Source organism: Elephas maximus, chromosome 9, assembly GCF_024166365.1.
Source record: "Elephas maximus indicus isolate mEleMax1 chromosome 9, mEleMax1 primary haplotype, whole genome shotgun sequence".
NCBI lineage: Eukaryota > Metazoa > Chordata > Mammalia > Proboscidea > Elephantidae > Elephas > Elephas maximus.
Window position 1 is genome coordinate 62,813,843 of NC_064827.1, and position 13,146 is coordinate 62,826,988.

The 13,146-nt window shown below is 52.8% G+C and overlaps 1 protein-coding gene across 6 annotated transcripts in view; it reads left to right on the forward strand.

Moving 5' to 3' along the window:
* Nucleotides 1-13,146, forward strand: part of RGS3 (regulator of G protein signaling 3) — a 139,562-nt gene that overhangs the window by 101,087 nt on the left and 25,329 nt on the right. The window contains exon 1 of one of the 6 annotated variants that reach the window (XM_049895064.1): nucleotides 2,962-4,332. The exons of 3 other annotated variants lie outside the window; for them this stretch is intronic. Coding sequence is in view for 1 of the 3 variants with exons in the window: in XM_049895060.1 (XP_049751017.1) it covers nucleotides 4,435-4,503 (69 nt within the window). In the remaining 2 variants the exon portion in view is untranslated. 2 more of the 6 variants (XM_049895060.1, XM_049895063.1) reach the window with 2 other exon arrangements.

Genomic DNA, 13,146 nt, shown 5'->3' on the forward strand with positions numbered 1-13,146 from the left:
GACCACTGAAGGGGAAGAGTGGGACTGGGGCCACTGAACACCCACTCCCACTCCTCAGCCTCATTTTCAAGGCCAGGAATGTGAAGGAACTTGCCCTGGGTCCCACAGGCTACAAGCCAGGACTCCCTGTGAACTTGAACCTGAGGATACCTGCTCTGTCCCGCCTCACCCCACCACTTGTAGCATGTGCTTGAGGAACAAGGCTGGTGCCACCAGGAAGAGCAAGGTCCACGCCTTAGCAAGCAGTGGGAGAGTGTGTTCTCTGCCCTGGTATTAGGGCCGTAGAGGCCAGAACACGGCAGGAAGGTCCCTGCTTGCAGCAGGCTGCTCCTCTGTCATTTTTGTACCCTTAGTTCCAGCACAGTCTCCTGCATGTAGTAGGTAGGGCCTTGGTAGTTATCGAAATAATAAATGTTTCCTGGCTGACTCTTGGGTGGGGGAGGCCTTTTTGCGTGGAGTCTATAGGTCCTTAAACTAGGGCTGTAAGACCCAAGTGAGTAAAAGCCTAAAACTTTCTAAGCTGATAAGCAAGTTGAAAGCTTGGGCTGGGCTGGGCACTTCCACAGAGTTTCAAAGGGCAGCCCAGGCTCATCACCCTCTTGCACCAGGTTGGGTCAGGGCTAGGGCTCTGTAGAGGCGAGTCCAGTAGGCACCCAACACAGGCTTGGGGTGTCTGGGGTAGCAAAAGCGTGAGCAGCTGCTGGCAGGGGGTAGTCTTAGTCTGTCATATGCTCTGGAATTCCTAGGACCACCCCTCCCCCCTGGCTTTTGGCCCAGGTCTCCTGCGATAGCAGCACCTTCCTCTCCACCCCAAATGAAATCCCAGTGGACTTCAGATCCCTAGGATGGGGAAGCTCACTAAATAGCCATTGGCAGGTACCCTTCTTCCTTGGAGAAGGCACTGCCCACAGCTTAACTTCGCCCAGGTGGAGTCTGCATGGGGAAAGGAGTGGGTTCCCCTCTGGGCAAGACTCATGGTGGGGTCTTGGGAGCACAAACCTGGGTGTACTGGGCTTAACGCGGTGGAGGCCACTAGTGAAGACAGTGGAAGCCTCACTGTGGTGGGGCTGCAGGGGAGCCGCCTGTCCCTGGCACTTGCTGCATCATCTCTCTAGGGGTCTTTCTGGAACTTTGAGTTCTGTCTGGGGGTATTACCCTCCAAAAATGGGAAGTGCATTACTCACTAACTTCCTGCCCACGCTCACCCGTCCCAGCCCTGGAAGCCACTGAAGCTGGTCTAAACAGGGGGGAAGTTTGCCTGTGTGGCTGGGCTGCATGGCCAGCTGGCTTCTCAGTCTAATTGGTGGCTAGTCTGTTTCATGGGCCACCTTGTTCAGTGGCACAGGCCATAGTGGAAAGCAGACTAGCCTTGGACCTTAGCTGTCTGCACTTACTACTTTGTGCCTTTGGGTAGGTTTCATAATCTCTCTATGCCTCTGTTTACTCATCCATAAAATGGGGATATTAGAAATCATGTCTGATAGGGTTGTTATGAAGATTCTATGAATCAGTAATTGGGAAGTGTTTAGAGCAGTGCTGACACATAGTGTCAAACAAGCATTTGTTAAATAAAATATGTGGATCAATATATGGGGCCCAGGCCCTGAGTGCCCAAGTGTTGACCCCCTGTAGCCTGTGGACCACCTCTATCTTGCTGCTCCCTAGATCCCAGTTCCCCTTTACTGAACAGCACCATTGTTATCTCAAGTCTGAAAAGCACTGGGTTGCCGTAGAGGGCGCATTGGACTGGGAGTTAGGAATCTTGGGTCCCAGATCTGCCACACATTTGTTCTATTTCCTTGGGAAGCTCGCTTTCCCTCTCTGGGCCTCAGTCACACAGGCTGTAAGTGGGGAATAGGAGTGAAGATCTCCTAGGGCCCTCCCGGCTTAGGCAGACTGGCTATTGGTGACTCCCCCTGATGCCCCAGGCCTAGGCCCTCCTGGGAGGGTCCACCTGTCCTACTGATTCATGTCTGAGGCTCTGGAGAGCACAGAGGCGGAAGGCATTGACGGCCCCAGGGCCCCCCCAGGCACTAGCCATTCTTCTAGCCTGGCCTGGCAGGCTCTTGGGCCCCAGGGCACTGAGCTGCTATCCCCTTTCCTCATTATCCTTGTGCCCAGAGCATTGATGCATGGATTCGGAATCTGTTCTGGACCCGGCGCCTTGGGTTGGCAGGGCCACTCTGTCTGTCACAGCATAATGTCTGATTATGGACTCACTGGTCTTGCTGTGTGGTTGACATCTGCTTCCCTCCCTGACTGTCAGCCTCGTGAGTGCAGGACTCTGGTCTGTCTTGTTCTCCATCACATCTCCAGGCCTAGTACAGTGCCTGGCATACAGTTGGTGCTTTAGAACTATGTGCAGATTGAAAGAAGGTGAAGACCCTTCTGAAGCTTGAGGGCCTCTCTCATGTCGAGGAACCCTACATTTAGGCCCTCTACCCTAAGAAATCTGTCCCCCCCCAAAAAAAAACCACCAGAAATTCCATCCTAGCAACCAGCCAGTCCCACTGGGAATTGGACAGCCCCATGGACACTGGCTGTCTCCTGGCACCCACCTCCTTGGTTCCCGAGGCAGGTGTGGACCCTCGGAGGAGGGTCCTGCAGGATGACAGCCTTCCCACCTGAGCCCTGCAAAGACAGCCTTGACTCTGTTCCAGGAACAAGGCCAAGCACTGGTTGGAGTTTGTCAGTGACCAGCTCAGCTGCGGGCTATTCTGGGTTGACCCTGATAAGGGTGTTTTCTTATGCCAGTGTGCATGCATGTGCTTGTATGTGTGAGAGAGACAGGAATAGAGAGTCAGATAGACAAGGGCAAGGAGACAGGCAGAGATAGACGTTCAGAAACAGAGAGACAAGGAGGCACGTTGACACTAATATAGGGAGTAAGAGGCTGAGAGACAGCGTTCCAGCCCAGGGTAGCCGAGGCAGGGTAGGGGAAAGGGGAGGATGGGGGCTCATTCTGCCTGATTTTCTCTGTGCCTACATCCCAGGGTGCCTACCACTGAGAAAGAGGGGGTGCTGGGACTGGGGCTGGAGCAGGCCATGGGATGGGCACCCCCAAACCTGGGCCTCAGACACAGCCTAGGGTGCGTTTGGCTACATCAGACAACAAACCACAGCAACTATATCTGCAGTGCTGGAGAACAGCTTTGAGCTGGCGAAGCATCTCCCTGCAGTGTTGGGGCTGTGCGGTGGTTAAGAGTGGGCGCAGTGTGGCTGTGGGCAACTTCCTCTGCCCTTCTCTCCCTCGGATTCCCCATTTGTAAATAGGGTAATAATAGTTGCTGGCTCACAAGATGGTGGTGAGGTTAAAATGGGTTTATGCAGGTAAAGCTCTTGGAACAGTGCCTGGCACAGAGTTAGTGCCCAAGAAAGGGTAGCCAAGAGCCAGTGTATTGAATCATCTATTAATCCCCCCTTTGAGTGTCATCAATCCCATTTTACAGATGAGGAAACCAAGGTTCAGAGGGCGGCAGGCACTTGCTTAGTGACACCCAGCTAGCCAGGGCTGGAGCTGGAACCCTCTCCTCCAAGTCCAGTGCTCTTTCCACTGTCCCATCCCCCACCCCCCCATCCTTCTTTTAGGGTTGTCTTTTTCATTTGAGGCCATAACTCTTGGGCTGTTGAAATGTGCCCCACTCAGCCATCACACTGGGGAGAGGAAGCACCGAGCTCTGTGTCCATCCCGGGTTCCCCAGAGTTTGGCAGAAAAAAGTGCTAAATAAATAAATGTGTGTCCAGCTGCTCTAGATGGTGCTGCTGGGAGGTAACTGAAGCAGCGGCTCCCCCACCCCAAGGGAGGGCGGTTGCATTCTCCGAGTCAGTGTGTGTTGGCTGCCCGACCCTGGGTTAAACTGCAGCCGCCCATGGGATGAGAGCAGCATGGGGGTGGGGGTGTGACAGGGGAGCCTCAGTGATTGGATCCCTCCTTCCAGGGAGCGGCAGCCAGCGGCTTTGCGCTGCCCCGGCTGGGAAGCCCTTCGAATAAGCGTGGGGTGGAGCAGGCTCAGGCGCCCAGTGCCGGGGCTGCCGCTGTGAGAGATGGACGCCTTGCCCTCCAGAGCAGCACCTTAGGGGCCGGCTCGGGCCCCTGGGACGGGCCGCAGGAGACCCCAGGCGAGTGGCCCATGTTTGTGAGCCTGTGAGCAGGTAACCCAGGAGCCGGCTGGCCCCTTGGGGGCTGGAGGACTGGCCGCCGAGGACTCTCTTCCTCGAGACATCCCAGACTCCTTCCCGGATGAAAGTGGTTTGGGAAATCACAGAGTTTTCTTTTTGACAGAAGAAAGAAACCCAGCGTCTCTCCAGAGTGGCTGCTGCTGGCTGGACAGGGTGTGTGTTTGGAAAGAGTGCTGGAGGAGGAGGAGGAGAAGGAGGAGGAGGAGAAAGAGGAGGAGGGACGGGTGATGCAAGGGTTTTGAAAACGCTACCTAGATGTGGGAGGTGGAACCTGGTCATTTGGTTCTGCTTTTCCCAGCAGGTACGGCTCCCCTGGGGAACTTGGTAAGTCCATAAATAGCTCTGCTGACACAAAGGAGCTCTGTCTGGGGAAGGCAGGCGCTTGACACGGCCGCCAGGAGCTGCCACAGCCACGGCTGCCTGCCCGCCTGCCCGCCTGCCTGCAGGAGGAGCCGGGTGGAGACCTGGGCAGGCGGGCTGGCAGGAGAGCAATCCACGAGTTACCCGGGTCCCTGCCGGAGTGTACCGGGTAGGTGACTTGGTGACAGGGGTGTGTGTGTGGTAGGCGGGAGACTCTTGTCCAAGCCACCTTGTGCCCCTGTTTCTATTGTTTCTTCCCCAGGGCAGCCATTGATAGGCATGTTGCAATCAAACCGTTTGTGTTCTGCTCTGAGATAGCTTTGTGTGTGTGTGTTTGTGTGTCTGTCTGTCTATCTCAGGGGGTGGGGGCCCCGCAGGGCTTCCACTCTTTACTGCTTCCACTTCTAGGCTGACCAGCCGGGCTTTTCTTTCTCAAAGAAACATGGAATGTTTGGTGACCGGCAAGTCAGGACACTGCACAGGGAAAGGGACACTGAGCCAGCAGTTGAGGGGATTGTGTCAGGGATGCTGGCCAGGCACCAGGTGCTGGGGATGGCAGCTCTTGCCTAGGTCCACTGGCAGGGAAGGAGGTGGTCTTGGGGGCTGGTCTCAGGGTGTTGCCTCAGATCCTGAGACTTCTGCAGAAATGTCTGTTGGAAGAACAAGAAGGGGGTGATCTGCCTTGAAGCTCACAGCTCTTTGGGGAAGGTCTTGCACCTGCTTGCTTAGCTCCAGCTGAGCTCTGTAAGGAAAAGGGGTAGGTGATTAGGGACCTGCTGACCCCACAGCACCAGCCGCTGTGAGCTGACAGGGGCCATTTCTTTTCTTGATTTGAAGGTTCCACGTCCCTTCTCTTGCTCTGAGGTCTCCAGGAAGAACCCTTAAGCCCTAGGACTTCAGGGCTGGAGGAAGATCCGGGGCTCAGAGAGGGGAAGGCCTTGTCCAAGTTCACATAACGGGTCTGTGGCTCAGCCAGAACCAGGAAGCAGGGCTTCTGCCTCCTGGAGCAGTGAGGACAGGACTCATGGAGAGCTATTACTCTGACCGGACCTGAGTAATTCAGCTCTGAATCTGGCAGTCCCGGTCTGGCTTGTTTCTAGCTTGGTGCAGGGCCACCAGGCCCCTCACTGACTCTCACAAACTTTCACATCCTGCTGCCCTGAGGCATGGTGGCTGAGTGCTACCTGGCTCCCCTCTTGGAATGGCTGGAGGGGGTAAATCTCCTCCTGGAAGGAACTCCAAAGCCTGACCCACTGCCGCCCTAGGGATTCCAGCCAGAGCACTGTGGCCATCGTCAAAGTTTCCATTGAGGCCCCTTGAGTCCTCCGCACGAGCCAAGGGGCACCTCCCTCTTCCCTAGCCCTAGCACTCGGCATGGCTTAGCCCAGGGCAGGCCCTCCAGGGAGCCAAGTTCTACAGCAGGGTTTGCTCCAAGTCCAGCCTGGCATCTGAAGACAGGGTAGGGGATGGTGAGTATGGAGGCAGCTGAGGCTAGTGACCTCTTGTTGGGAAGTCTCCAGGGCTTCGAGCCACTTCTATGAGGCTTCTGATTAGAAGTCCTTGGTATCAATGAACCTACTGCACTTCCCATTTTTCTTGCCTTGTATATGCTGTTCCTTCTGCCTGGAAAGCCTGTCTCTTCTCTCCCAGTCTTAATTCTACCCAAACTTTGAAAGAGAAGCTAATACCTATGTGGAATCTGCTCATTGGTGGTGGCACTTATGGCGGTTGCTTCATGCCCTATTTATGCAGGATCTGGGCCTTTTCTTCCCTCGGCCTCAAGTGCCTGGCCTGGGTCCTGATAGGAGAGGTGTGTTGAATTGCCCTGGCTCTCTTTGAGGACAAGCATTGATGTCCAAGTAAGCTCTGTCTGCCCACCTCCTAGCTCTGTGCCTAGCACAGAGTGGGCACTGCCAACCGGAGGGCCTGGCGAGGAGTCCCTTTAAGGGATGCCCTAGTATCTGCATGGCAGGGTTGCTTCCATAAGGCCAAGGGGTTGGGGAGTGTAATTTGACAGGAGGTGAGGCAGGCGAAGTGTTGGCCCTGAGGAGAGCCCACTCACGGGGTCATGCTGGGCTGGGAGGTATCCACACAATGGACTGGGCCACAGAGGGTAGAGGGGGCAGGCCTGGCTGGTTCAAATGAAATGTTCATGGTCTGTTGCACAGACTAAGGGGCTTGGAGCCCAGCTCCTTTGGCCCACCGGCGAGGTATACTGAGGGGCGGTTTCTCATCTAGTGATCTTTCTGGCTCCCCCAGAGGAGACACAGCTGAGGAGGGAGTGCTTGTGCCCAACTGGGCCCCTGGGGGCCCTGAGAGCTGCTTCCCATTTGGTCTCCGAAGGCCCTGGAGATAGCTGAGCCCTTTTCCCTTCTGGGCAGATAGGGGATTGAGGCAGGAGAGGAAGGACTTGCCCAAAGTTACATATGACTTAACAGCAAAGCAGGGACAAGAGCCCAAGTCTCTGGCTGCCTAGTCCAGGGTCTCCACCACAACAACTGAACGGCTCAGAGTACCTGGGCTTCATCGTGGTGATCCCTCTTTTTCAGACTCCCCCATGACACATTCCTTTCTGGGAACCTTGGGGGTCCAGAGCTTAACATGCTGGAGCCCTGCCATCTCTGTAAAAGCAGTGTAAAAGCTAAGAGAAAGCCCTTAGCCAGCAGGTGGGAGACCAAGGCACATTCTAGCCCCAGCTCGCTGCATGATCTCAGACAAAGGTGCCTCTTTCTCGGACTCAGTGCCCTCTTTGGAGCAACCAGGGACTGGACCAGGTATTGCCAGGCCCCTTCTAGCTGTCTGAGTCTCTGAGGTGTGGCATTGCCTGCAGACCCTCTCCCCTTCCTGGGTTCTAGGTTAAGGCCAGGGGCTGGTTCAGTGAGGAAGCAGCCCCCAACCTGTTTCTCAGGCACTTTTGGTTAGAAGCCTTCTCATGCAAGCAGGAGCCTAGGCTGAAGCTGAGAGGTTTGTTGTTGTTTGTGGAGCCAGGCCGTTTCCAAGATGTCATTGCTCAGGGAAAGCCATCATTCCTCCCAGGGATAAACAAGGCTGCTTATGGCTCAGCCTGCTAAGCTTGGAGAGGCTGGAGCCACTCATAGCAGGCCAGCCAGGCTCAGCCCCAGGGAGCCACCTTCCCCTACCCAACCAGCTGCACCCAGGCGCCCTGGGGAGTGGGGCTGGTGCTAGAGCCATGAGCCACCTGGGAGAGCAGAGCTTTCCACACAGAGGTGAGGGAGAAAGTCCCAGTATACCCCCTTCCTACTGGCAGCGGGCTTGGGTCATCAGTCCAGATGTGTGGACAGCTGCCAGATGTGCCCTCTGATCCAGATGGACCAGGGCTTTCCCTGTCCACAACAGGCCAGGCTTCTGGCACTGTGACTCCCAGGCTGCCGAGAACTGTCAGCAGCTCCCAACTTAGAAAGGGGGGGTGCGGTAAATTATTTGGAACTGGGCATGCTTCTTACCGCATAGCCAGGGCTCTCTGTAGTGTCCTCAGTTACCTCCTGGTGGAGTTAGCCTTTGGCTAACAGCAGAACCTCGAGCCCCCTGAACAGGGTGGTTGGTGGTGGAGGGGTCATGAGGAGAGGCAGAGAAAGGGCTGGGTAGAACGTCTGGGGGCCAAATAGCTGGCAGCAACATTGGAGAAGGCTGGAGGCAGCTAGGGCAAGGACTACGGAATGGAGGGTGGCGTGGCAGTGCCACCTCTCAAGTCTTAAGTGTTGTAACTGATGTCCAGCAGGACACTAGAACCTTCACTGCTCAGACCTCCATTAATAGAGATCTCAGTTAATCAAACACTGACTCTGTACTTGTCCTTTCTGCCTCCCTCTCTTCCTTCCTTCCTTCCTTCTACATGTGCTATATACCTGTCACGTGCCATGCACTTTGGCAGGTACTAGAGGTATAGAAAGGAGCCCTGGTGGTGCAAACGGTTATGTGCTTGGCTGCCAACCAAAAGGTTGGCAGTTCGAACCCACCCAGAGTCTCCATAGGAGAAAGATGGGACGATCTGCTTCTGTAAAGATTACAGCCAAGAAAACCCTGTGGGGCAGTTCTACTCTGTCAACTCGATGACATCTAACAACAACAACAGAGGTGTATAAGCCCCATCTTAATCTAGTGCCAGGGATGGGCTTGTGACAGACAGTCACAACAGGGCTTTAATGAGGAGGTACAGGGGGCTGTGGGGGCCCCAAGGAAGCATCTGACGCCGCCTGGGAACCTCAGGGAGTGAGGCTGAATCTTGTTACATAGACACTTGTTCATCAAGGAGCTGGCCTTTATCCCAGTCTATGCACCCCTCTAAGGTGTTGGTGTGACTCTTGCCTGGCCATAGAAATCACTTTTGTGAATCCAGCCATGCATCGCTCCTTATCCTAGGGGAGGCCATATAATATGTTGTGTCGGAGTGTGGGTTCTGGACTTGAGGGCAGACTCTACCACTTCATAGTTGTGTGACCTTGGGCAAGACACTGAACCTCTCCACGCCTCCATTCCCTCAGGTAACGGCCCAGCCTTCTAGGGTTAAATGAGATAGTACATGCAAAGCACTTAGAATTGCTTGATGCATATCGACATTGAATCATGCTACCAGTGGGAGTGCCATGGGCACCTATGGCAGTTTGTAAATGAGATGGTGCAGGTGAGGTGCTCGCCCAGGGTCTGACACAAAGTAGCCCTTCAGTAAATGGGAGGTGGCGCAGTAGCCTCTTGCTGGGAGAACAGTTGGAATATTCTATCAGAGATGTGTACAAGGGGCAAGGAGCCACTGCCCCAGCCCAGGGAGCAGAGAAGGAGACACTGGGTGAGGTTTTTGTTTGTTTGTTTTTTAAGTAAACTTTTAAATTGAAGTATAAGCATACTTACAGAAAGATTATAAGTATGCAGCTGATAAATTTTCATAAAACGAACACACCCATGTTACCACCACTCAGATCAAGGAATAGAACATTCCAGTACCCCAGAAACCGCTCTTGTGCCCCCTTGCAGTCACCACTTCTGTTATTGGTTGGTATTGCCTGTTTTTGAACTTTCTATAAATGGAATCATTGAGTAGCATGGATGCTTTTATGCTGACTTCTTTTAATCAGCATTTTGATGGTGAGATACATCAGTATCGTGTGAAGTTTTATTTTGTTCATTCTCATTGCTGTACGGTATTCCACTGTGTGAATAGACAACATTTATCCATTTTTACTGCTGATGGACAGTTGAGTTGTTTCCAGTTCATGGCTATAATGAGTAGTGCTGCTGTGAGCATTCTTGTACCTGTCTTTTGATGCACACGTACTTGCTTTTCTGTTGGGTAAATATCCAAGGTTTGAAATTGCTGGGTCTTAGAGTTGTATATAATTAGCTTTAATAGATGCAATCATATAATTTTCTGAAGTGTTATACCAATACACCGTCCTTCTTGCAGTGTATGTCTGAGAGTACCTGTTGTTCCATGTCCTCACCAATATCATTGCTGTTAGATACTGTGATATCTAATTGTGGTTTTAATTTGCATCTCCTTGACGACTCATGAGGCGTAACACCTTTTCGTATGTTTATTGGCCATTTGGTTATCCTCTTTTGTAAAGTGCCTATTCAGTTCTTTTCCCTATTTTTCTATTGGATTGTCTGTTTCTTATTGATTGTGGGAGTTTAAATAATATTCTGGATCTGTGTTCACTGTTGGATATACGCATTGCGAATATCTCCTCCCACTCTGTGGCTTGCCTTTTCACTCTCTTAACGGTATTTTTTGAAGAATGGAAGTTCTTAGTTTTAGTGAAGCCCAATTTGTCAATCTTTTTCTCTATAGAGAGTGCTTTTTGAGTCCTGTTTGTTTGCCTACTGCAAGGTTATGGATATATTTTCCTCCTAGAAGCTTTATTGTTTTGTTTCATATTTAAATCTCAACTTTACTTGAAATTGATTTTTATGCATCGTATGATATGGAGGTTGAAGTTCATTTCCTCCAGGTGAATATCCAATTGATGTAGCAGCATTGATCAAAAAGAGCATACTTTCCCATTGCAGTGCAGCATCGCCTTTGTCTGAAATCAAGCGGCCATAAGGGGGTGGGCGAGTTGAGTTTTGAGGGATGAGTAGAAGTTCTCCAGGTTGACAGGGAGGGGAGAGTATTCCAGGCAGGCAGTACAGTGTGAGCATAAGTTTAGTAGTAGCATTAGTAGTACTTGGAAGTAGAGTGTAATTGGGGAGCTACGAATAGCTCAGGCTGGCTGGGGGGCAAAAGAGGAGAAAACAGTGTGGTAGAGAGATTGGCAGGGGCAGAACGTGCAGGGTAAGGATCTGGGACTTTAACTCCAAGGCATGGAGGGGTTTTGAACAGGAGAAGAATGGAGTCAGATTTGTGCAGTGCCAAGGGTGATGGAAGAAAGTTCCATGACAAGAGAATGACAGGAGGATGAATGACAGGAAGATGACTGTAAACCCAGCCTTGACACCACCCTTCAGCAGAGAAAGAACATCTGTTTTAGGAGGCAGCAGTGGAGGCAGGGGCCAGCCAGGGGCTTTGCAGGGTGAGCTTTCACCTTAGGGTTGCCGCTGAGTGCAGTGACCAGATGTCTGCTGGTGCCCTCAAGTGGAAGAGCCTCCTCTCTGCTGCCCCCGCCCCCTATGCCCACACCACTGCAGGCCCTGAAGGAGGAGGGATTTTAGGAACTGGGGCAGGGAGAAAGGAGCCCTGGTGGTGCAGTGGTTAAAGCACTCAGCTGCTCTGTGGGAGAAAGAGTGGCAGTGTGCTTCCATAAAGATTATAGCCTTGGAAACCCTATGAGGCAGTTCTACTCTGCTCTATAGGGTCGTGATGAGTCAAAATCAACTCGATAGCGATGGGTTTGGTTTTTGGTTTTGATTGGGGCGGACAGGCCAGGCAGGGATATGTCTGGAAAGGGGAGTCTTTCTGCTTCTTCTGTCCTTGATGTATGCACTAGGAAACCTGGCCAGGCCTTGGGCCCTGGACTCTGACCCTTCCAGGCTTGCTGAGATTCAGAGCTGGATGACCCCTGCCAGGAGAGTGAGGCCCAGAGAGGGGATTGACTTGGCTGTGGCCACATGGTGAGCCAGACTGATTCAGCCCAGGGGGAGTATGAATGCAGACTCTGTCTACCTCTCCAGCCTCCAGGGCCTTTGGTGTGGGCCTCCCCTGAAGGACGCAGGTAATAGTACGCCCACCCTAGGCTGTTGTAGGGTTAGAGCACGTCGAGTGCCTGGTCAAGAGTCGAAGCAGGAGAGGGGCTGATGGTGGTGATGATGATAATGAGAATCATAATTACAGGAACTGCAAATGTTTATTGAGCACCTACAGTGTGCCAGGCCCTGTGTTAAGCTCTTTACGTGGACTATCTCCCAACAATGCCGTGAAGTAAATACTCAGAATTTATACCATTTTACAGATGAGGGGATTGAGGTAGCCTGTCCAAAGACACTGAGCTAAGAGATGGCAGAGCCAGGATTTGAACTGAGATTTGTCCTTCTCCAGACCCCGGCTCTTTATCATCAACAGGCTCCCCCTGTGGTGTAGTACAGGCGAGTGCAGGTGTAGTGTACTAACACCCTGACTGGTAAAGTGCTCCCTATTCTCTGAGCTAGCCCTTGGAGTTAAGTCTTAGTTTCAGGGTTGGTCCCTGGATTGGTCCCTTGCCCCCTGCCTCCCCGCCCCCCTCCCCCCCCGCCACGCCCTGGAGAGGTCAGCATTGCCCTGAGCAGAGCACGACTGCGTGCCAGGCCCTAGCGGCTCTGTGAGAGAAGCGTCGCATGAGAAAATGGAGTCTCAGAAATGTGAAGTGACTGGATCAAAGTCACACGGCTAGGAAGTGGGATTCAACACCAGGCCTGTCTCGTGAGCGCGGTGTTGTTTGTGCCCTTCCCAGGAGTCTTCCTGGCATTGCAGAACTTTTTTGTTTGGTCAAACTAGTGTAGAACATAAGAGAAAAGCCACGTGTTTCTGGCTCTGCCCACCTGTGAAGTGGTCCCTGGGAGGGAGATGATTTGGGAGGGTCACCAGGTGTATGGGATTCTGCACCACCCCTCTCCTATGTTACCCCCACCAGGTGAGTCAGACTCCCTGTCCCTCCAATCTCCACCTCTTTGGGCTAAGAGCAGGGGCTCTGCATGTGGTATTGCTCATCCCTGTATCTCCGGTGCCTAGCACAGTAGCCAGCCAAGGTAAGTACTCAGTAGGTCTCTTTGGAAGGAAGGGAGTGAGGAGGGCAGGAAAGGAGATCATGGGGTAGTAGAAAGAGCAGGGCTTTGGCAGCAACAGACCCTGGGTTCAATCTTCACTCCTCCACTTATTAATTTTGTGAAATTGCACAACTTATTTAACCTCTTTGAGTCCCAGTTTCGTTATTTGCAAAATGGGGCCGTTGATATTGACCTCATATGTTGTCATAAGTGGGAGAGTACACGTAAAGCAAGTGCTGCCGGGCTGGGTGTATGTAGATGCTCAGTTAATGGTCTATCCCGCTGTACCCGCCCCCCCGCATTTTTCTTAGCGTTATCTCTGTTTCCACCATCTCTAGCTCCACCTTCCCTGTTTCTACAGCAGCACTAAGGTAAACATTGCCCTCAGGGTAGTCTGGATTCTTTAACATATCT